The 24,927-nt window shown below is 43.9% G+C and overlaps 1 protein-coding gene across 3 annotated transcripts in view; it reads left to right on the top strand.

Annotated features, from left to right (window-relative positions):
* The window catches only part of LOC127432055 (phosphatidylinositol 3,4,5-trisphosphate-dependent Rac exchanger 2 protein-like), a 238,069-nt gene that overhangs the window by 199,723 nt on the left and 13,419 nt on the right, over positions 1 to 24,927 (top strand). Inside the window, exons 36-38 of one of the 3 annotated variants that reach the window (XR_007895678.1) lie at positions 693 to 759; positions 7,826 to 8,026; positions 17,099 to 17,201. Coding sequence is in view for 1 of the 3 variants with exons in the window: in XM_051682838.1 (XP_051538798.1) it covers positions 693 to 759; positions 7,826 to 8,016; positions 17,099 to 17,201 (361 nt within the window). In the remaining 2 variants the exon portion in view is untranslated. The remainder of the gene's footprint in view (positions 1 to 692; positions 760 to 7,825; positions 8,027 to 17,098; positions 17,202 to 24,927) is intronic. The other 2 variants (XM_051682838.1, XR_007895679.1) reach the window with 2 other exon arrangements.

Below are 24,927 nucleotides of genomic sequence, written 5' to 3'. Positions count from 1 at the left end.
ATGGTGGGTGGATTAATTTACCTGACAGTAAACATGTGCTTCAATATGCCTTTGTGCTGACACTACAGAACTGATTTGTGAAGAAGACAGTAAAACTGCAGTTTGATGATAGATAGATAGATAGATAGATAGATAGATAGATAGATAGATAGAATAAACATTATAGAGTTTGCACTTGAGGGAGCTGTCATGGTTAACCAAATGTCAATGGCACCTCTAAAACATAATATTTACATTGTTGTGTACTTACATTGTTTTATGTTACCATTAACAGACCCACATTATTGCTTTTTACAAGGATCAATCCAGCAGATAAGTGCTATTAGTGGGCTTTCACTAGAGCTCTGGACCCATTATGTGGTCGTACTATATTGACCAGCACACCATCACACTCATGCTCTTTCAACTCCTCTACTGCACCCTGTGTCTGTTATGGGAATTGCAGTCAGTATGATAATTAATTTACATCTGGAATGAATCCCAAAGTAGATGGACGTTGTTTGTTTCAGAAACAGAGTTCTCTGCTGCTTTGTTTGCAGACTAAAGTAAACGCACAGGCAGCGTTCTTTTTATGTAAGAGATAAATCAAATCCCAAATGAAATGTTACTACACATCGACTGCTGCTTGTGTATGTTCATTTGTCTTTGTTCAGTAGTGCTTACACTAACATGCCTATTTTAACCCTCCACAGGGGATTTTATCTGGATAAATCGAACCTTCCCCTCAGCTCCGCACCCAAAGCAGCCTTCATAGACAAGGTATGTTCCATCACTCATACTGCTATCAGCAGGGACTCAGGGGAAATCTTTGTTTACGACTGTGTAGTGAAGCTAGCTATTTATTACATGCATTTATTTGTATTTGTTGGTCCTCTGGAATGAAAACAGAAGCTGGGAGTAGAGAGTAGAGTGGTTTTCAACTGGTGGGTTAAGACCCAAAAATGAACTTATTAATATACTTTATGTATATTACATCACAAAGCCATTAAAATATTTATTGACGATCAGAGTCATAGATTTGTGCATTACATTTTATTTTGACTATGGATTTTAATGTGAAACATTGTCTGAACACTAGCTTCTTAAAGGAATGTTCTGGGTCAAAACAAGTTAAGCTCAATCAGAGGCATTTGTAGCATAATGCTGATTACTTCAAAAAAAATAAGCATGAAAAATAAAAATAAAATCATGGTTACAGTAAGGCACTTACAAGAGGAATGTTCATAAATGTTAAAATACACAATATTTCAAAAGTATAGCCACAAAGATAAATATTAACAAAGCTGGAATATTGGATATAACTTTGCACAGAAAAGGTTTTTGTGCTTATTTTAATGTATGAGGCACTTCAAAATTATTTTTTATGTTAATCAAAATTATGCCATAAATGCTGTCAATTGAGCTTAACTTGTATCAAACCCATAACATTCCTTTAACTTTAGCTTTGGTTTAATTTAACTTAATATTGTTGTTTATATTGCATGTTTTCACTAACCTCCTGAGTCCTGAGTGTGACTGCTGTGTGCATTTTCCATTTCCCTTTTTGAATTGTAACTAGTAGCACTTAATAAACATGCATGTGACGAGGAGGAGTGCATGGCCGGGCCGTGATGGAGCACGGCCGGCACTGAATCAGCCGATAAGCGGGAGAGCGATATAAGGGGCAGCTGGAGATGCCGGTTTGAGAGAGAGAGACGCACATGTCCGTGTTGCATGTGTGTCTGTGTTTGTTTATGTTTGTTTTAAGTTCATTTATATCATTACATTTTATGTTGACTGTTCAGCCTCTTCCTGCCTCCTCCCTGCCCGACCTTTATACTGTTACAGTACAAGGATGGGCAAGGAGGAGGCAGGAACCGGCTGAAGAGTAAACATAAAATTTTAATGAGAAACTCAACTTAAAACAAACATAAACAGACACACATGCAATGTGGCCACGTGCGTCTCTCTCTCTCGAACCGGCGTCTCCGGCTGCCACTTATCTCACTGTCCCGCTGATCAGCTGATTCAGCGCCGGCCGTGCTCCATCACGCCCGGCCATGCCCTCCTCCTCGTCACAAAAAAAAAAACAAACAAAAAAAAACATTCTAGAGCAAATAGTTTTCCTAAAAATGTATGGCAACCTATGTGGACAGTGGGACTAAGCTGTGAAATTTTAAATAATATCAAGCTATAGAATGTCCAATTTTTTTTTTTTTTTATCAAATTGTTTATTATGTTTCCAAGAGTGTTGGTTAGTCTTGTTTTAGAAACATTACAGACATTACATCAAAAATTCACATAATAAATTTTTATTCAAATTAATGGCAAGCATCATCCAATCGCTGCCAATCATGTTAAAATAAAATTATACATTATAAATTCTGAATCTACTGTATGTACTGATTACCATTGTCCCATGTCTGCCAACCATGTTGAGTGGTCCAAACATCATCTGCAGCCTGAAACTGAACTTTTGATAGGGAGTTTGGATTGAATGCACTTAGCTGCATAAAAAGGTATAGGATGCTCCCTTGCTCCCTATTTAGTGAATGACTTAACCTCCAGTGTGCTGTCTGTCTGCACTGGTCATAGAACAGTTCGAAATGCACCTTATTTTCATCCTAACTCCATATAAAGCTTCTGAAAGTAAGTATGAACCCATTGATTCTCAGTGTGACAATGCATAGTGAATTTAGGATTTCTAAGAAAAAAATACACTAAAGTACACCTACAGCATACCTAGCACTGCTGGACAAGCCGCCTCTGCCCTGCACGCCATGACTCACCTGCAGGTCCACCAAGCCAAGGCATCGAAAGAACTGCATGAGGGTAGTACCGCCCCAGATTTGATGCAGGAACTGCGCTCGGCGACCGACCTTGCTCTCCGAGCAATGAAGGTCACGGCGCAGTCTCTCGGGCAGACGATGGCCACACTAGTGGTCCAGGAGCACCATCTTTGGCTCAACCTGGTCAAGATGGGCGAGGCCGGCAAGACACAGTTCCTTGCTGCCCCCATTCCCCAGGCTGGCCTATTCGGCGACACCGTCGAGGACTTTGCTCAGCAGTTCTCGGCGGTGAAGCAGCAGACGCAGGCAATCCGGCACATCCTGCCCGTCTGCTCGTCGCCAAGGGCGTCCCCCTACGGTGACTGCACCGGCTCCGCCGCAGCCCGCCCCTTCAGCCTGGCCCCAGCATGGAGCCCACCGCAGGAAGCAGACGCCACCCGTCTCACAGCTGGTGCCTAAGAACCCACGGAGGTCCTCAAAGTGCCCCTGAGATGTACGACCCAGGGACGAGGGAACCCACTCACTTGGAGCTGGTAAAAAGACCACTCCATCCCCCGGTGGAGGGCCGGGCGGAAAATCTTGTGTTGCCTTTTTGTTTGATTTCGCCGCATGCCCAAGTGGCTGCGGTACCCAACAGTTCAGCAAAAGAGCGGCTTCCTTCCTTCCTGGGTCACATACCCGGTGTGCACGGTCATCACCACGACTACCGTCCATGGGTTTTTTCTTGCAGGATTGGCGCTCCAGTGGTGGCCTTTCCGCCCCTGAGTGCCCAGCTGTGGCACACAGCCGCCCCCGATGTGGCAGTCTCCATGGGTTACGAGGACAGGCCTCTTTCTCCCCCGTCCCAGGCTGTTCCGGGGGTGGTCACAAGGAGCCAGGTAAGTGCTTCGATGTCCCTAGACTCAGCACAGCCATGACGTGGTGTGGCACCTTGAGCTCCGCCCTGCCGCGAGGCCCCACCTGCCGGTACGTCCGACGACGTTGTCCTTGTGCGGAACTTGGACGCGTGGCTCGCGCTTTCCAATCCGTCGCGATGGCTGATCCGGACTGTCCGACTCGGCTACACGATACAGTTCGCCAGGCACCCGCCAAGGTTCAGCGGTATTCACTTCACCTTGGTCAAGAGCGAAAACGATCGCTACCCTCCTACGGAGGTGAAGAAAGGGTTTTACAGCCCTTACTTCATCGTACCGAAAAAAGGCAGTGGGTTGCGGCCAATCTTGGACCAGCGAGTACTGAACCAGGCCTTACACAGACTCCCGTTCAAGATGCTGACGCAAAATGCATTCTAGCGAGCGTCTGGCATCAAGATTGGTTCGCGGCGGTAGACCTGAAGGATACGTACTTCCACGTCTAGGATCCTTCCTCGACACAGACCCTTCCTGCGGTTTGCATTCGAGGGTCAGGCGTATCAGTACAAAGTCCTCCCTTTCGGCCTGTCCCTGTCTCCTCGCGTCTTTATGAAGGTCGCAGAGGCTGCCCTTGCCCCGTTAAGGGAGGTGGGCATTCGCATTCTCAACTATCTCGATGACTGGCTAATCCTAGCTCACTCTCGAGACATATTGTGCTCACACAGGCACCTGGTGCTCTCACACCTCAGCCGACTAGGGCTTCAGGTCAACAGGGAAAAGAGCAAGCTCCTCCCGGTTCAGAGCATCTTTTTTCTCGGTTTGGAGTTGGACTCAGTTTCTTTGACGGCGCACCTTATGAATGAGCGTGCCCAGTCAGTGCTGGCTTGTTTGAAGGCGTTCAAACAGAAAACAGCGGTTCCACTGAAACTTTTTCAGAGGCTCCTGGGGCATATGGCATCCTCGGCGGTGGCCACCCCGCTCGGGTTGATGCATATGAGGCCGCTTCAGCACTGGCTCCAGACATGAGTCCCGAGATGGGCATGGCGCCACGGGACACATCGCATGGTCATCACACCGGTCTGTCACCGTCTTTTCAGCCCTTGGACCGACCTCTCGTTTCTACGGGCAGGTGTTCCTCTAGAACTGGTCACCAGGCGCGTCATGGTCACGACAGACACCTCCAAAATGGGCTGGGGCGCTGTTTGCAATGGGCACGCAGCCGCCGGTCTCTGGATGGGTCCGCGACTGCATTGGCACATCAACTGCCTTGAGTTGTTTGCAATTCTGCTCACCCTTCGGAGGTTCCGGCCGTTGATCCAGGGTAAGCACATGTTAGTTCGGACAGACAACACGGCAACGGTAGCATATGTCAACCGCCAAGGCAGTCTGCACTCTCGTTGTATGTCACAACTCGCCCACCGTCTCCTCCTCTGGAGTCAACAGCACTTCAAGTCGCTGCGAGCCACTCACATCCCGGGCAACCTCAACACTACAGCAGACGCGCTGTCATGGCAGGTTACCCTCAGGGGAGATTGGAGACTCCACCCTCAGGTGGTCCAGCTGATTTGGAGTCGATTCGGACGGGCACAGGTGGATCTGTTCGCCTCCCAAGAATCCTCCCACTGCCCGCTCTGGTACGCCCTCACCGAGGCTCCCCTCGGCATAGACGTGCTGGCACACAGCTGGCCCCCTGGCCTACGCAAATATGTGTTTCCCCCAGGGAGCCTGCTTGCACAGACCCTGTGCAAGGTCAGGGAGGACGAGGAGCAGGTCGTCCTGGTAGCACCCTACTGGCCCACCCAGACGTGGTTCTCGGACCTCACGCTCCTCATGACAGCTCCCCCCTGGCGAATTCCCCTGAGGAAGGACCTTCTTTCTCAGGGAAGGGGCACCCTCTGGCACCTGCGACCAGACCTCTGGAATCTCCATGTCTAGACCCTGAAAGGGACGCGGAACACCTGTGGTGGTAGACATGATCACTCAGGCTAGGGCACCCTCTACGAGGCGCCTGTATGCCTTTAAGTAGCATCTGTTCGCTAAGTGGTGTTCTTCCCGACACGAAGACCCCCAGAGATGCGCAGTCGGATCAGTGCTTTCCTTCCTGCAGGAGAGGTTGGAAGGGAGGCTGTCTCCTTCCACCTTGAAGGTGTACGTTGCCACCATAGCAGCACACCACGACACAGTCGACGGTAAGTCCTTAGGGAAGCACGAACAGATCATCAGGTTCCTAAGAGGCGCCAGGAGGCTGAATCCCTCCAGACCGTGCCTCGTTCCCTCATGGGACCTCTGTAGTCCTTCAGGGTCTACAGAGAGCCCCCTTTGAGCCTTTGCAGTCAGCCGAGCTTAAGGCACTCTCCTTGAAGACTGCCCTCCTGACTGCACTCACTTCCATCAAGAGGGTAGGTGACCTGCAAGCATTCTCTGTCAGCGAAACGTGCCTGGAGTTCAGTCTGGGTTACTCTCACGTAATTTTGAGACCCTGACCGGGCTATGTGCCCAAGGTTCCCACCACCCCTTTTAGGGACCAGGTGGTGAACCTGCAAGTGCTGCCTCAGGAGGAGGCAGACCCAGCCCTGTCATTGCTGTGTCAAGTGCACGCTTTACACTTCTATATGGATCGCACGCAGAGCTTAAGAATCTATGAGCAGCTCTTTGTCTGTTTTGGTGCACAGCGGAAAGGAAGTGCTGTCTCCAAGCAGAGGATCACCCACTGGCTCATTGACGCCATAACTATGGCATATCTTGCCCAGGACATGCTGCCCCCGGTAGGGCTACGAGCCCATTCTACCAGGGGTGTAGCGGCTTCCTGGGCCCTGGCCAGAGGTGCCTCTCTAACAGACATTTGCAACACCCAACACCTTTGCAAGGTTCTACAACCTCCGGGTGGAACCGGTTTTGTCCCAGGTAGTGGCACGCAACACAAGCGGATATGCCCGGGATAGCTGGCCGGGTGTATCGCTTGCACATAGCGCCTTCCACCTCCTTTTGAGCTAAAGATGTGCGCCATTAATTCCCAGTAGTGTTCACAAGTTTGTTCCCTGGTTGACTTCCTCTGAGCCCTGTGGCAGTCGACTTTTCGAAGAGATTCGCTGCCGGCCCAGTACAGAAGAGTCCTGTTCTGGGGTAGGTGCTCCGTATGTGGCAGTTCCCTGTAAGGCTAACCCCATGCGATTTATATCTTCCGTTAATTCGTTTCCCTGTTGGCAAACTGCGTCTTCCTTGGGCAGAGCCCTTCTGCCCCAGTCTCCATGTTTGTAGTAACTCCTCCCCCATTGGGCAGGATCTACCTTGAAGACTCTCCACATGGTTAGAATGACCATGTGACGTATCCTTCCACTTAAATATCCCCCCTCCTCTCTTTGGGCGAGGTGTGGTCTCCGCTGTGTCTTCCTCTTGGGAGGGACACCCCCCGACTAGACCTGGCGGCCCAGTCAGATAATCCCCCTTCTTTTTTAGGGAGTGGAAAAAAGAGAAGGGGAAAAGAGGCCACGACTGGGTTAAGCCTGTCTCTATCTTTTGGGTAGTCGACTTGTCCCCAAAAAGGGCCGTTCGACACTCATAACTATGTTGGGGGAGGTTACGTGTCGACCTGGTGTGCTGGCTATGAGGCACACAGTAGTCTGCCCACCACACACCGCCAGTTCACGTAACACAGTTCAGCCAAATGTGACGTTTCGTTTAGGGACCCCTAGTGTCACTAAATCGACACAACGTCGAGTGAGTGACAGATAGGGAACGTCATGGTTACTTGTGTAACCTCCGTTCCCTGATGGAGAGATCGAGACGTTGTGTCCCTCCTGCCACAATGGTGAACTACCCGCTGAAATGGCCGGACCTTATATTGGCTCCTCAGCATAAAACCTAAATGAGTGGTTGCATACCAGCTCCTTTTATACCTGTATGTCCGGGGGAGTGGCATGCAAATACCACTCGCCAATTTTCATTGGCCTTTTATCAAAGACCAGAGGTGTCTCGGGCTCCCAAGAGTGACCCCTAGTGTCACTACATCGACACAACGTCTCGTTCCCTCCATCAGGGAACGGAGGTTACACAAGTAACCATGATGTTTTTCTATTCATTGTAATATTAATACATTTCAGTGTTTTATTTTAAGGACATTTTTTGGTACTGTGTTGAGTCAGTCCTGAAACAAAAGCAGTTGAGATAAGTTTAATATTGAATCTTTCCATCATTCTCTCTTTGTAGCTGATGCGTCCTTTGAATGCGATTGATGAGTTGTACAGACTGATGGAGAGTTTTATCTCATGTCGGAGGATGGCTGCATGCCAATTCACAGCCTGCGGAGCGTCTGGAGTCGGGCTGCTCACAGTGGCATCGGAGCTGTGCAGTCGTCTGGGAGCATGCCACATCGTCATGTGTAACAGCGGAGTACACCGGTCAGCTTGAGTTAAGCATGCATACACATACTCCCTCTGTCCCTTCTTTCAGACAGGCATCAGGCAGTCACCAGGGACTCTCTTTAAGTGGAACATTTCTGTTTATTCCCCTTCTATTTTTTTGTCTTCTGTGTCTGTAGCTCAGAGCAATTTACTTCCTGTCACTTATTTCTTTTATCCTGTTTTATTCTCTGAAGCCTCAATCTCTCCTTCATTTTGATGTAATCTTGTCTGATAGTTTGGTAGCAAATTCTTTTATTTCTTCTCTCTTTTCCCCTTCTGTCACTCTCTCCTCTTCATACCATCTAATATTCAATTTCCTTTTTGTGTATCAATATGTAATGAACCACATTACATGCTCATGTATCATTTCGTAAATACACCTTTCTCTGTATTAATCATTGATCTAATGGAATTATGAATATGCAGTGTATGAGTTCTACATTTAGGTCTGAGTGAATCTATCTTTTCCAGATGGTCCAGACAGTTCTATTTCTCTAAGGGTTCATTTGTAATTCTCAGCAGAAGTGGCATATTTAATTCAGCTCAGAGTCTTCTTTTGTTATCACCCTCAGTTGAACTGTCTTGTCCATTTGTTTCATGAAATCAACAGTCTCTATCTCCCAGAGTTCATATAAGTGACTGTAAAAAGGGATCATTTAGCTTGGACCTTTTCACATAAAGCTAAATTACAAGTTAAAGCAAAATTATAATATAACATCAGTTATTATAATACAATATAAAAGAAAAAAATCCAGACATTTTACTAAATGTATTAAAAAATAATAAAATGCCATTTATGAACAAATTAATAGTTATAGTTGTGTAATAGTTGGGATCATCTTTGGCAATAGTGTCTCTTTGAGCACTTTTTTTTTTGTTTTTTGTTTTTTGTGGAGAGCAAAGTAATTCCAAAGATGCTCAACTGGTTTACAATGTAGCTTTTGCTGTATGGTTCAAGTTATTGTTCTGTTAAAAGATTTTCTACCAACTCCTTTGGACTGCAGCACAGTTTTGTGTATCTGGTGCCATCTGTTTCTCTCATCTTTCCTGTTTTCCTGACACTGCCAGAGAGAAGCATCCGCATTGATGAAGCTTCTAACACTATGTTTCACTGTACGGTGCTGTTTTAAGTTTGTGCCAAGCATAGCACTTTATATTGAAGTCCAAAAATTCTATTGTGATTTCATCAGAATATAGCATCACAAGGGTGACCAGGCATCCCGATGAAACCGGGACAGTCCTGATTTTACAAACGGTGGATTTTACTTTTTGACTCAATACTCAGTCTTAGCTGAAATGTTTTTCGAAACTAACATCGCAGTGCTTCGTGGTTTTTTTTTTTTTTTTTTGTCATTAGAAACAAGTGACGAGAGTGGTTCATTTCCACTCTGAGCAGCTCCCACCTGTGCTAAACTTCCCCTCTTTACTGCTCCCTCCCACCTCTGCTGCTGTCTGTCTGCCTGTAAGAGAAGTTTCCTCACCTGCTAGAAACCAAAAACTGGGGAGGGATGGATGATAATATTGCAGTACAGTACAGGGTAATCAAATGGCAAAATAAAAGGTGTCCTCTGCATATAGTCTACTACATCCTCTTCTCTGACATAAGCTACAGTCAGTAGAATCACACATACAGCTGTGCTCAAAAGTTTGCATACCCTGGCAGAAATTTTGAAAATATGACTGATCATGCAAAAAACTGTCTTTTATTTAAGGATAGTGATCATATGAAGCCATTTATTATCACATAGTTGTTTGGCTCCTTTTTAAATTATAATGATAACAGAAATCACCCAAATGGCCCTGATCAAAAGTTTACATACCCTTGAATGTTTAGTCTTGTTACAGACACACAAGGTGACACACACAGGTTTAAATGGCAATTCAAAATTAATTGCCCACACCTGTGGCTTTTTAAATTGCAATTAGTGTCTGTGTATAAATAGTCAATGAATTTGTTAGCTCTCACATGGATGCACTGAGCAGGCTAGATACTGAGCCATGGGGAGCAGAAAAGAACTGTCAAAAGACCTGTTTAACAAGGTAATGGAACTTTATAAAGATGGAAAAGGATATAAAAAGATATCCAAAGCCTTGAAAATGCCAGTCAGTGCTGTTCAATCACTTATTAAGAAGTGGAAAATTCAGGTATCTCTTGATACCAAGCCAAGGTCAGGTAGACCAAGAAAGATTTCAGCCACAACTGCCAGAAAAATTGTTCAGGATATAAAGAAAAACCCACAGGTAACCTCAGGAGAAATACAGGCTGCTCTGGAAAAAGACAGTGTGGTTGTTTCAAGGAGCTCAGTGCATCCAGGTGAGAGCTAACAAACTCATTGACTATTTATACACCGACACTAATTGCAATTTAAAAAGCCACAGGTGTGGGAAATTAACCTTGAATTGCCATTTAAACCTGTGTGTGTCACCTTGTGTGTCTGTGTCTTGTAACATTCAAGGGTATGTCAACTTTGATTGCCATTTGGGTGATTTCTGGGTGTTATCATTATGATTTAAAAAGGAGCCAAACAACTATGTGATAATAAATGGCTTCATATGATCGCTATCCTTAAATAAAAGACAGTTTTTTGCATGATCAGTCATATTTTCAAAATCAATGACAAAATTTCACAATTTCTGCCAAGGTATGCAAACTTTTGAGCACAACTGTATATATATATAATATCCTGTTCAAAAGTTTAAATCCCGTTGGATCTTAATGAAGTGTGTTGCCTTCTTGAGAATCATTGTAATAGTAGTAGAGTCCATCAATTGCCCTAGTGTCAAAAGCTGAATGTCAACATCACATAGCAACAAAAGAATTCAAATAATGTAAATAAAATGTAATTTAAATAAACAGCTTCACTGCCCAGGACAAAGTTTGTTTTATATATATATTAATTCGTTAATGATGACTTATTAAGTAATGTTAAACAAAATATAGAACCTTGTTGTAACATTTTATCCAATCTTTATTATACATAACAAAACATACTGTACCTACACACATGCTGCTCATTGATCAGCACTTTGTTGCAGTGTATTGGATAAACCAGCATGAAGTATTTGCAGTATTGTTGTAAGCATGTGTGTGACTAACACACATTTGTACGCCAGTGCAATTGTAGGCCACATCTTAGCTTTAGTGAAGCCGCAGGTGCTCAGACCCGCCGCTGACATGCTGAATTGTGTCCTGTTTACCCCTCTAAACTTGCCTTACCCAAGCACTCTTTCTTTCATTATTTAACCTGTGTTTGCTCATAACAAACAGATAGTTCTGAATATTTCATTTTAAAACATGGTTTATGGAACTTTTTATAATTTATATTTTGTTTCAGGCACATTTTTCTCACTAAAAAGAAAAAAAGTATTTAGATACAAGTTACTTCAAATGAGTTTCAGACTTAAGTTTCTTTAATATGTTTATGAGAGCCCTGGGCTGGAATTGAGTGGAATTAATAGAATTTCTCTGGTTCAAATGCGGTTAACCTGGTGTGCTCATAACAGCTTGTGTTTGCATGATATGCAGAGCATCAGCTTTTTTTTTATAATGCACACTTGTTTATTAACCCTTTTGTTTGCCAGAGAGGCCTAAAACCTCAATCAGCAGCCAAAATATAAAAGTTCCTGCTTTAAATTAAATTAAATAATTGCAGAGAGGCAAAGGCTTTAGAGAGCTCACCTGTCAAAAGTGGGCGAAGATAAGTGAGAGCTGTTTATTGTATTGCAAAATTCCTTCAGCCATGGTGCTGCAAGGTCCAGTTTCATTATAAAGTTTTTCTAGACTTGCTGGTCCCTCACAAAGAAAGGGTTCACAGTAAAAACATAGTTTAAAGTGTCAAATACTGTAATGATGAATAACATTTTCTTTTGAAATAAGAGTTTAATGTACTTTTGTATTCAATATAAAACACACTGTAGCTTTCAGAACTCAGTATTCACAGGACCATACATTGAAACTAATCTTAATAAATGTAACGTATGTTGTACAGAAATACAGTAGTATGCTATTATTAGTAGAGTAATACTTTTATTTCTAAACACCAGAATAAATAATGGTGCATTTTAGCACAGATTGTGTCAGAATGTAATGCAAGATTAGCATAAGAGGTTCTTATTGAAGGGTGGAGCTGTGCAAAATATATTGAAATTGACTGCAATCAGGGGTGGAAAATAGTCATGAAACTAAATTATGACTGTTTTGGCACAAAATATCATGACTAACAATATAAATGTACCTCAGGGAAACAAAAATGTTAAAAGATTTATGATATAAGCCCTTTATATTCAGAAACATTCTTTGTGTTTTTAACCATTTGTCCGACGTCTGGGGTATAAATAATCCAAATAAACATTCATGAACCTCCATAAACCTATAAAGCTCTATAAACTTGCTCAAATACTGTCATCCCCAACAAATGTTACTAGATCTCTCTTTATTCTCATAATAAGTCCATTATCTGCTTTCTCTCCCATGTGTTGTCCCTCTAGTCCATCTGTCCATCCCCAAAGTCACATAAGTGAGTGTAAATCAGACTTGCACATCTGCTGGCTGTGTGCAAGACTGTCGGTCTGCGACTATTACCACACAAGCAAGAACCGAATGCACAATGTATAGCTACCAAAGAATACTAGACATGTGGGATGATTCTCTTCCACCTTGCATTTTGTTCATCAGTGAAATAGGAGCTCTCACCCATTTATCATAGTGCTTACTTTATAAAGAACCAATAAATGCTTTCAAACCGTTCTTGCCTCAGGCCAGTTGGATTAGTATTAAGCCAGCTTTAATTCTCCATGGCTGATATCACACAGCGGTGTGCAGCTCCTGCTGTTGCTTCCACCTATGCTTTAACTGCAAACCAGCTCTGATCTGCCATGTAATTGTTTCTCGTAAAGGGGTTGCATTATGCAATATACCTATGAGTCAGTGAGACAATATACTCAGCAATTAAGTGATCAAGTAAAGGGACAGTTTACCCAAAAATGAAATTACCGTCATCATTTACTTACACTCATGTCATCCCTATCCTGTATGACTTTCTTTCGCTTTTATTATTTTACTGTTTACTACCTAGAAACCTTGCAAAATCATCCTTTTGTGACGCTTTCTGCAACACTTTTCATATGGAGGTCACAGTGGCGCTTTAAGTGACACGATGTGCCAAGGCATTTAAGCTTACGTTTAAATGCTCCCCTAAGCAGTTAAGTAACAGTATAAATGCTATGGCCCAGAAGACCAGGGAGAGCCCAATCAACCATAAAATGCTAAGAGATCAATATCACGGTGTAGTTCGTTATCGTAAAGAGGTCACGCAGTACCCTTGACATCTACTTTTGGATTCTGTGTGTCTAATGCAGGGACATGAATCAAGCCCACACATTAGGTAGCATTCACCTATTGTATCCTCTCTTTGCTGTGTCATTACGTGTCCTTGAAAGATTAAAATGACATGAATGTGCAATATCAATGGCTCACACAGCACTCCACATCCACTGTTAAAAATACAGTGATTGGTGATGCAGAAATCATTGTATCATGTTTTTTTATTATTTTTTATTATTATAAATCTACAGAGACGATTGATCTATGACATGCAGGGAAGCAGTTGAGAGTAAAATACACCTTAGTGTCAGGTGTATTTCGGCATAGTCAGCAGTTCGCAGAAAGAAATAGATTCAATGCCAAGGGCAAACATTCAATGAGTGAACAAGACACCAACTCCAGAACACACAAAACAAATCCATTACCCATGAAGTTTCAAGGGTTCTTGTCTCAGAAAGGCTTTTGACTATCAGCATAAATTCTGGCCAAGAACTGGCAACGTAGACAGGAAGAGATTGTTTGAACGATATGCAAAGTGACCGACCACAGTTTTTGTTTTTATGTGATGTTAAGGGGGTGGGTTTAGCAAGGCTACATGTATTCTTGTATACAGTACCAAAAAATGTAGGAAAGAAGGACATACTGTCTTACTACTCTATATCTAAATATAGAGAGAAACCAAAGAAAATCAATTTTCTTGAGCCAAAGGTCAGTGCTATTCTCACTTCTGAGAAACTGAATGATTAAATACACAGAGAGCCGTCAAAAATTCCTACACCTCTGCCAGTGAAAGCCTGTGAATTTTTACTGTAAATATCACAGTTAATGAGATAAAAATGTCCAATTGATGCATCATTGCTAAAGACTATTTGCAGTAGGCAATATATTAAATAGCCAAATATAATTTGAATAGTGTGCACAATGCTGTATAGCCAACCAGTATTAGAAATTAACTTTTTATTAAGGGCCGACATTTGCCCTTTAAAGGGATAGTTCAGACAAAAATTTCAATTCTATCATCATTTACTCACCCTCATGCCATCCCAGATGTATGACTTTCTTTCTTCTGCAGAACACAAAAGATTTTTAGAAGAATATTTCAGCTCTGTAGATCCATACAATGCAAGTGAATGGTGACCAGAGCTTAGAAAGGTCCAAAAAGCATATAAAAGCAACATAATAGTAATCCATATGACTCCAGTGGTTAAATCTATGTCTTCAGAAGCAATATAATAAGTGTGGGTGAGAAACAGATCAATATTTAAGTTCTTTTTTTTTTTTTTTACCATTTAATCTCCACTTTCACTGTCATTTTCAAAATGTGAAAGAATGTGAAAGTGGACATTCATAGTAAAAATGGACTTAAATATTGATCTGTTTCTTACCCACAGTTACCATATCGCTTCTGAAGTTATGGATTTAACCACTAGAGTGGTATGGATTATGTTTATGCTGCTCCATAAACTGATTATGTTTATATTTGGAGCTCCAAAGTTCTGGTCACCATTCACTTGCATTGTAAGGACCAAGAGAGCTGAGATATTCTTCTAAAAATCTTTGTGTTCAGCAGAAGAAAGAAAGTCATACACATCTTATATGGCATGAGAGTAAATGATGAGAGAATATACATTTTTGGGTGAACTATTCCTTTAAGGCGTGGTCATGTTTACCTTTGCATGGCAAAATTCAGAGAAATCAGCGTGATTGGGAATTTCATGCGTTGGATTTCGTGTGGAGTTCAAGTCTGCTAGGGGTTCGGCAGTGCTTCGTTTACAGCTACACTGAATATTCACATTGGACAATGATATCATTTTAGCATCAAGTGTCTTTTTAAATTTACTCTCCCAGAGTATAAAGTGCAACATTAAAAAAAAGGCTGTTTGGCAATTATTTTTTGGTTGGTTTCACACGTGCTTCATCTGCCCACACTGCCTTCGCCCACAGAATTTCGCCTTTTCCAAGTTAAATGTGACCGTGCCTTTAGAATTGTTTTTCTATGGCATTTTTTTTACCTTAATGAGGGCATATTTTTTTCCATTTATGTCAAATACTTTGAATCACTTATTTGGAATGGTCACTTTATTGTCTAAACCCATAACTAGATAGGCCTAGAATAGAACTGAATTAAATATATATCAAATGTTAGACAACAGATTAAACAGGAATTCACTATGAGGGCATTTTTTGCCCCTTCATTTTATTTATATGGGACATTTTTTGTCACTTTCGGTTCCATTTTTGTCCCAAGCCCTGGTTAATATATGACCCTTTAGCCAATGGGTAGCGCACACTAGTTTTAAGCCACTTTGATGGCTTCTTCATTCATTATATCATTTCTTATGTTCCCAGTAATCTAATCAGTTTGGGATCTGTCTGTCTTCACTGTAAATAAGCACTCAAAATAAGTAATCATTTAGACTGGCCATTTGGATTAGGTCTTTTTGACCCAGACACTTCTTAACGACTTTAAGTGGTAGCTCAAACTTCTTTTGGCCTCTTGATGGGTTAGTATTTCGTTTCTTAAATCTCTTATCCTGATTGGCTCCTTTCCCACTCATATCAGCTCTGCTGCTCTGCCACAGTGGTCACAGTCTGGGGCTCTTTTACCATGTAAATGCTTATAGCTCACCTTAGGAGATATTATTGCACTCTGGGGACTGTTCACTTTCAAAGCAATGCAGTTGGAGTGTATGACTCTCACACTGTTTGGCCACACTGCCATTTGACAGACACATGTTCTCTCAGAATGAAAGTTCATGTCACACTTCATCACGCTGAAATGACAGATCATCTGACAGGTTGTCCTGTTAGCCAGGCCCTTGCACAGACAGACAGCTTGTTAAATGTTTAGCTTTACAAATAGAGCAAGATCAGTCCTCCTCTTAAATGCTGCAAACAGAAATTAGTAGTATTTGTTTAACATCTCAGTTTTCTGTTCATCAGTGACAGATTTTGTGCATAATTGATTAAATTAGAAAGGCAACCTTATTTCCTGCAATCTGCATCTAAATGCATTGTAAAAGTTTTTATTTTTAGCATTACAATTAAAATTAAGGTATTTATTTTAGTACAATTAATTATAAAAATAACGTGATTAAAAATTAACACATTTTGGAACAGAATACAGAAGACTCAAAACACATTTTTAAAAGGTGAGCTGTTTTTAACTTAACACAGTGGGCTTTATTTTCGTGACCGCGCTAGGTGCAGAGCAACACATTAATGAACGTGGGCAACGTGTTATTTAATTTTCGTGAGAGTGCTAATTCTAAGTGCAATTTTCGTGCCAGCGCAAAGCGCAAGTGGCCATTGGTGGGAGTGTGTGCGCTATCTTTGGGTGTATGCGTGCAAAGTATGGATGGATTGTAAATTAATAAAGTGGCACTAAGCGCAATTCACTAATTTCCTGAGAAATAGGTCATTGCGATAAGATGTTTCAGAACTACCTCTGTTTTCAGCACAAAGTCTTATCTCAGTTCCTGCATCTGCACTTTGGAGATTCCACCAGCAGGTGGTAATAAGGTTCATGTCCAAACTCGAATGACAACTTGGAAAACAGCAATACAGGGCTAATCTAAAAAAAAAAAAAAAAACTTTAACATTTAACGTCTTTGAATATCGGCATGTGGGGGCTTTTCTTAGCAAATATTGATGTAAACATTTTATGCAATTAAATGTGATTAATTAAGTTGATAATTATAATATAATTGTAATGTGGAGTAAATGGCGACCTATACGCCCTCTCATGTTTTGTAGTTGTACACTGAGCATCACGCTGGAACAAGCAATCCTTCTGGCCCGAAATCACGGTTTGCCACCACGATGCATCATGCAGGCCACTGACGTCATGAGGAAGCAGGTATGTTCTGTTATTATATCTACTAAATATAATGTTGATTCTGTGTTGCATTTTATGTCTTTGTTTTTCTGTTTTGGCCAATAGCATGATCCTGCCGTCCAAAAAGACATCTAAATAATACAAATAAAAAATAAAAAAAATGCCTGTTTCTCGTCAGTTAATGTTTCTAGTGAGAAATGCATTTGACATGGTTGGTTTTGAAGTACCATCTCCAGCAGAGAAAAAGATGAGATAATATCTATCTCTGCTTTGAATGTTTTCCTCATTTTGCTGACCCAGTTAGTTTATTGGGTATTACAGCTGCAAAAAATAAATACAAATTTTAGGCCACCATGTTCATTTCGTGGAGGATTCATTTTATCAAAGGCTTGTTTAATTATTTTGGGAAATGTAACAAGCTTAACTGCCTTAGTTCGAATTCTCTCATTATGTTTGTTCTGCATGGCTATTAGCATAAGCTCTTCCACCCTGCGGTTAGCAAGTCTTGGAGCAGGAGGGTAGACGAGAAGTGAATACTGTCTTCCTACCTTTCATTTCAAAGAGAAAGTTAGTTAGTCTTTTTCTGCCCATTTTCACACTAGCCTTGAAGTGCTCTTCATGAGGTTATGAATGAAACTGACAGGGTCTGGCCTTTTTTTTATGTAATTAAGGACCCTGAGACTTGTATAATAGAAGGCCGGTACAGTGGGCATGTCGGCTCAAAGGGACTGAAGCACATTTCAAGGTGGCCCTGAGTCATGAGAGGTAAAACACAGAGAACTGCTAGCTTCTTTCAAACTGAGGTCGGCAAGTGAATTGACTTCACTCTTTTCATGTCATACATTTTTAGCTTTCACTTGAGGCAAGCCATACTTTGTGCTCTTGTGATATATTTACATTTCAGCAGAGCCTATGATAAAAAACAAAAAAACAAAACATGAAATCACTTCACGAGCGCAGTTTTCTTTCCTGTGTTAACGCATGTCCAGTTGAAACAGTAAGTTTGGGTGGGACATACTGAAGGGCATGCGCTTTTTTTAAATGGGATAGTTCACCCAAAACTGAAAATTCTCTCATCATTTACTCACTTTCATGCCATCCCAGAGGTTTATGACTTTATTTCTTTTGCGGAACACAAATGAAGATTTTTAGAAGAATATCTCAGCTCTGTAGGTCCATACAATGTAAGTGAATGGTGACCAGACATTTGAAGGTCCAAAAATCACACAAAGGCAGCATAAAAGTAATTCAAATTACTCTAGTAGATTAATATATGTCTTATTAGCGATGCAATCACTTTGGGTGAGAAACAGATCAATATTTCCACCCTTTTTTACTATAAATTTCCACTTTCACATTCTGAAAGTGAATGTGAAAGTGGAGATTTATAGTAAAAAAGGACTTAAATATTGATCTGTTCACATCCACACCTATTAAATCACTTTTGAAGATATGGATTACTTTTATGCTGCCTTTGTGTGATTTTTGGAGCTTAAAAAAGGTCTGGTCACGATTCACTTGCATTGATTGGACCTACAGAGCTGAAATATTCTTCTAAAAATCTTCGTTTGTGTTCTACTGGAGAAAGATAGTCATACACATCTGGGATGGCATGAGGGTGAGTAAATTATAAGAGAATTTTCATTTGGGTTGAACTATTCCTTTAATAGGCAAGGCATAGGCTTTAGTTATGTCACAGCTATAAGCCATGATTTGCTAATAATTATTTGATTGGACATAAATCTGTGTAGTGCAAGATAAGTTATCAATATTTTTGGTCTGTTTTCTCAGAAGAGAGAGACTGTAAGTGCATTATAAGTGCATACAGTATATCTGCTAAACGTTATTTTTGGCGACCATTTGGAGTACACTAGAATATAGATGGCTTCAAAGCTAACTGACTAACTGACTAAAAGCCACAAGAGTCCAATTTTGATTTCATGTGGTCTTTATTATTGCCAAATTCATAATGCATGGTGGTTCAGTACAATATCTGATGTGCTAGACTGCCCGTGGGTGATGAGTCCTTACCTGCGCCGGTCGGGTCTCAGAAATGACTTTTTGAACATAAATATTAATGACTTTAGAGCTCCCCCTGGCTAGCTATTTATTATTATTCACCATGATCCGTAATTCACAGCAAGACTTAAGAGACTCATCCATCATAATGCCTGAAATTCATTGACTAAGGCAAAAGGACGCAGATGAATAGCTCTATTATGCCATTTCTGTGTATAAACACAAAATTGCTGAACTGCTTTTATAGCTAGAAAGAGCTAACTGTATTTTTAGAAAGGGGATCATTGAAAAAAGGTTATCAAGAGATCGGATAATCTGCCGTGTGTCTGTAGACAATTTTGGACGTGGTGATAGATTGCACTTTTTGTTCCTTGCCCTTTGATATCTCAGTTTTTCCACTGTGCGACTGGCTGTATCTTTTAAAGTCCCAGGAAAGCAAAAGGGAAGCATCTCTGCTCTGCTGCTTGGAACTGAGATGATGTGGATGCACATGGTGTAAATGTTATCACGACGTGATAAAGGACCACACAGTGCTGACCATGGTGATACCCATGCTTTATGCACTGACTGGTCAGCAGTGCTTAGTGGTGTTATTATATAGTTTAGAATTTTTTATTTCCTTTTTCTCCCTGTTTTGTGTTGTCCTTCCAATTTAGCTTAGTTTTCGGTCATTTTCACTCTATGGCTGTTAGTTTCTTTTTAGTTCTAGTTTTTCAGTACATTTAGTTTTAGTTCATGTTTATTATATATAAGTATATACACCGATCAGCCACAACATTAAAACCACCTGCCTAATATTGTGTAGATCCCCCTCGTGCCGCCAAAACAGCACCAACCCGCATCTCAGAATAGCATTCCGAGATACTATTCTTCTCACCACAATTGTACAGAGCGGTTATCTGAGTTACTGTAGACTTTGTCAGTTCTAACCAGTCTGGCCATTCTCTGTTGACCTCTCTCATCAACAAGGCTTTTCTGTCCACAGAACTGCCCCTCACTGGATGTTTTTTGTTTTTGGCACCATTCTGAGTAAATTCTAGAGACTGTTGTGTGTGAAAATCCCAGGAGATCAGCAGTTAGAGAAATACTCAAACCAGCCCGTCATTAAACCATTTGTGTAGGATTCATGTAAACATTACCCCTTCATACCCCCCCCCCCCAAATACAACCACCAAAACAAAATCTACACCCCTTGTTTAACTCTTTGCCTGCATTAAACAGCCTATTAAAAGGCTTTTCAGCCAAATTTGGTAAAACAATTATGAGGCACAAAACGATTCATGAAACAACAAAAATGTAAAAGGTAACATACATGTGGTGGTGGGGGCATGGCTGAGCGCCGGCTTGTGAATGGAGAGCGAAATCAGGAGATGAGAACGGTAAGGATCATCACCTGGCAATGATTGTCTCTAACAGCTGTTTGTCATTGCAATGAAACGGACATTAAGAGAAAGCCGGACGCCAGTGAGGGGGAAAGAGAGTTACAAAACACAAGCCGAAGAGACTGTACTGTACCCGCTGAAAAGCGTGTTTTTGAGTGTGTCTGCTGAAAAGCATGAATTTTGAGTTTAAAATAAACATACCGTTTGAGTTTGATTTGCCGTACCCCGCTTACTCCTTTCCCCTGTTAACATTGTTACAATACAAAAATATCAAAACATTGTTTTGGCCAAAAATGTTGTCATTAAAAAAAATTGGTAACACTTTACAATAAGGTTCCATTTGTTAACATTAGGTATCATGAATAAACAATTAACAATATATTTTTTAAAACATTTATTAATCTTTGTTAATGTTGGTTAATAAAAATATAATTGCTAATTGTTAGTTCATGTAAGTTCATAGTGCATTAACTAATTTGAACTAATACAACTTTTGATTTTAAAATGTATTAGTATATGTTGTGCTACGTGAACTGGCGGTGTGGTGGGCAGACTTGCTGTGTGCCTCATAGCCAGCACACCAGGTCAACACGTAACCTCCCCAACACAGTTATGAGTGTCAAACGGCCCTTTTTGGGGACAAGTCAACTACCCAAAGATAGAGACAGGCTTAACCCAGTCGTGGCCTCTTTTCCCCTTCTCTTTTTCCACTCCCTAAAAAAGAAAGGGGATTATCCGACTGGGCCGCCAGGTCTAGTCGGGGGTGTCCCTCCCAAGGGGAGGACACCGCAGAGACCACACCTCGCCCCAAGAGAGGGGGGGCTTTTTAAGTGGAAGAATACGTCACATGGTCTTTCCAACCATGTGTGGAGCCTTCAAGGTAGATCCTGCCCAATGGGGGAGGAGTTACTACAAACATGGAGACTGGGGCAGAGGGGCTCTGCCCAAGGAAGACGCAGTTTGCCAGCAGGGGAACAAATTAGCAGAAGATATAGATCGCATGGGGTTAGCCTTACAGGGAACCGCCACATGCGGAGAACCTACCCCAGAACTGGGCTCTTAGTTAGCACGTGTACTGGGCCGGCAGCAAGTCTCTCCAAAAACTCGAATGCCACAGGGCTCGGAGGAAGTCAACCAGGGAACAAATTTTGTGAACACTACTGGGAATTAACGGCGCACGTCTTCAGCTCAAAAGGAGGTGGAAGGCGCTATGTGCAAGCGATACACCCGGCCGGCTATCCCGGGTTTATCCGCTTGTGTTGCGTGCCACTACCTGGGATGAAACCGGTTCCACCCGGAGGTTGTAGAACCTTGCAAAGGTGTTGGGTGTTGCCCAGCCCGCTGCTCTGCAAATGTCTGTTAGAGAGGCACCACTGGCCAAGGCCCAAGAAGTCGCTACACCCAAGGGTAGAATGGTCTCGTAGCCCTACCGGGGGCGGCATGTTTTGGGTGAGATATGCCATAGTTATGGCGTCAACAAGCCAGTGGGCGATCCTCTACTTGGAGACAGTGCTTCCTTTCCGCTGTGCACCAAAAGCAGACAAAGAGCTGCTCAGAGATTCTAAAGCTCTGCGTGCGATCCAAATAGATGCGTAAAGCGCGCACCGGACACAGCGACGACAGGGCTGGGTCTGCCTCCTCCTGGGGCAGCACTTGCAGATTCACCACCTGGTCCCTAAAGGGGTGGTGGGAAACTTGGGCACATAGCCCGGTCAGGGTCTCAGGATCATGTGAGAGTAACCTGGACCGAACTCCAGGCACGTTTCGTTGACAGAGAACGCTTGCAGGTCACCTACCCTCTTGATGGAAGTGAGCGCAGTCAGGAGGGCAGTCTTCAAGGAGAGTGCCTTAAGCTCGGCTGACTGCAAAGACTCAAAGGGGGCTCTCTGTAGACCCTGAAGAACTACAGAGGTCCGATGAGGGAACGAGGCACGGCCTGGAGGGATTCAGCCTCCTGGCGCCTCTTAGGAACCTGATGATCAGTTCGTGCTTCCCTAAGGACTTACCGTCGACTGCGTCATGGTGTGCTGCTATGGCAGCAACGTACACCTTCAAGGTGGAAGGGGACAGCCTCCCTTCCAACCTCTCTTGCAGGAAGGAAAGCACTGATCTGACTGCGCATCTCTGGGGGTCTTCCCGATGGGGAAGAACACCACTTAGCGAACAGACGCCACTTAAAGGCATACAGGCACCTTGTAGAGGGAGCCCTAGCCTGAGTGAACGTGTCTTCCATCGCAGGTGGGTGACAGCTTAGGTCTTCCACGTCCCGTCCAGGGGCCAGACATGGAGATTCCAGAGGTCTGGGCGCGGGTGCCGGATGGTGCCCCTTCCCTGAGAAAGAAGGTCCTTCCTCAGGGGAATTTGCCAGGGGGGAGCTGTCGCGAGGAGCGTGAGGTCTGAGCACCACGTCTGGGCGGGCCAGTAGGGTGCTACCAGGACGACCTGCTCCTCGTCCTCCCTGACCTTGCACAGGGTCTGTGCAAGCAGGCTCACTGGGGAGACGCATTTTTGCGAATGCCAGGGGGCCAGATGTGTGCCAGTGCATCTATGCCGAGGGAGGCCTCGGTCAGGGCGTACCAGAGCGGGCAGTGAGGAGGATTCTTGGGAGACGAACAGGTGCACCTGTGCCTGTGAGTGGCTTGCAGCGACTTGGTGCTGCTGACTCCAGAGGAGGAGACGGTGGGCGAGTTGTGACGTACGAGAGCGCAAACCACCTTGGCGGTTGACATATGCTACCGTTGTCGTGTTGTCTGTCTGAACTAACACATGCTTGCCGAAACCTCCGCTGGGCGAGCAGAATTGCCAACAACTCGAGGCAGTTGATGTGCCAATGCAGTCGCGGACCCGTCCAGAGGCCGGCGGCTGCATGCCTGTTGCAAACAGCGCCTCGTTTTGGAGGCGTCTGTCATGACCACGACGCGCCTGGGGACCAGTTCTAGAGGAACACCTGCCCGTAGGAACGAGAGGTCGGTCCAAGGGCTGAAAGGACGGTGACAGACCAACGTGATGGCCACGCAGTGTGTCCCGTGGTGCCATGGCCATCTCGGGACTCGAGTCTGGAGCCAGTGCTGAAGCGGCCTCATATGCATCAACCCGAGCGGGGTGACCACCGCCGAGGATGCCATATGCCCCAGGAGCCTCTGAGGGAGTTTCAGTGGAACCGCTGTTCCCTGTTTGAACGCCTTCTGAGTGCGCTCGTTCGTAAGGCGTGCCGTCAAGGAGACTGAGTCGAACTCCAAACCGAAAAAAGAGATGCTCTGAACCGGGAGGAGCTTGCTCTTTTCCCAGTTGACCCAAAGCCCTAGTCGGCTGAGGTGTGAGCACCAGGTCCCTGTGTGCGCACAACACGTCTCGAGAGTGAGCTAGGATTAGCCAGTTGTCGAGATAGTTGAGAATGCGAATGCCAACCTCCCTTAACAGGGCAAGGGCAGCCTCGGCGACCTTCGTAAAGACGCGAGGAGACAGGGACAGGCCGAAAGGGAGGACTTTGTACTGATATGCCTGACCCTCTTTCGTGAACTGCAGGAAGGGTCTGTGTCGAGGAAGGATCGAGGCGTGGAAGTACGCATCCTTCAGGTCTACCGCCGCGAACCAATCTTGATGCCAGACGCTCGCCAGAATGCGTTTTCGCATCAGCATCTTGAACGGGAGTCTGTGTAAAGCCTAGTTCAGAACTCACAGGTCCAAGATTGGCCTCAACCCACCGCCTTTTTTCGGTACGATGAAGTAGGGGCTGAAAAATCCCCTTCTTCATCTTGGCTGGAGGGACAGGTTCTATCGCGCCCTTCCGTAGGAATCGCGCAGCCGAGTTGGACGGTCCGGACCAGCCCTTGTGACGGATTGGAAAGCGCAAGCCATGCGTCCAAGTTCCACGCAAGGGGGACCAAAGGGACGTCATTGGATGTACCGGCAGGTGGGGCCTCGCGGCGGGGCAGAACTCGAGGTGCCACACCACGTCATGGCCATGCTGAGTCTAAGGACATCGAAGCACTTACCTGGCTCCTTGTGACTACCCCCAGAACAGCCTGGGACGGGGGAGGAAAAGGCCTGTCCTCATGACCCATGGAGACTGTCACATCGGGGGCGGATTTATGCCACAGCTGGGCGCTCAGGGGCGGGAGACCGCCGCTGGAGCGCCAACCTGCCAAATGGAGTGGTGAACAGTGGTCGTGATGACAGCCGTACACACTGGATACATGACCCAGGGAACAAGGAAACCGCTCTTGAGTACTGCAGCCACTTGGGCATGCAGCGCAATTAAATGCAAAAGGTAACAAAAAGATGAAGATCTGCTTACCAGCTCCAGAGCAGTGGGTTTCGTTGTCCCTGGGTCGCCCGTCTCAAGG

Source organism: Myxocyprinus asiaticus, chromosome 41 (assembly GCF_019703515.2).
Source record: "Myxocyprinus asiaticus isolate MX2 ecotype Aquarium Trade chromosome 41, UBuf_Myxa_2, whole genome shotgun sequence".
In the NCBI taxonomy this organism is placed as follows: domain Eukaryota; kingdom Metazoa; phylum Chordata; class Actinopteri; order Cypriniformes; family Catostomidae; genus Myxocyprinus; species Myxocyprinus asiaticus.
This window is presented reverse-complemented; position numbering and strand designations above follow the sequence as displayed.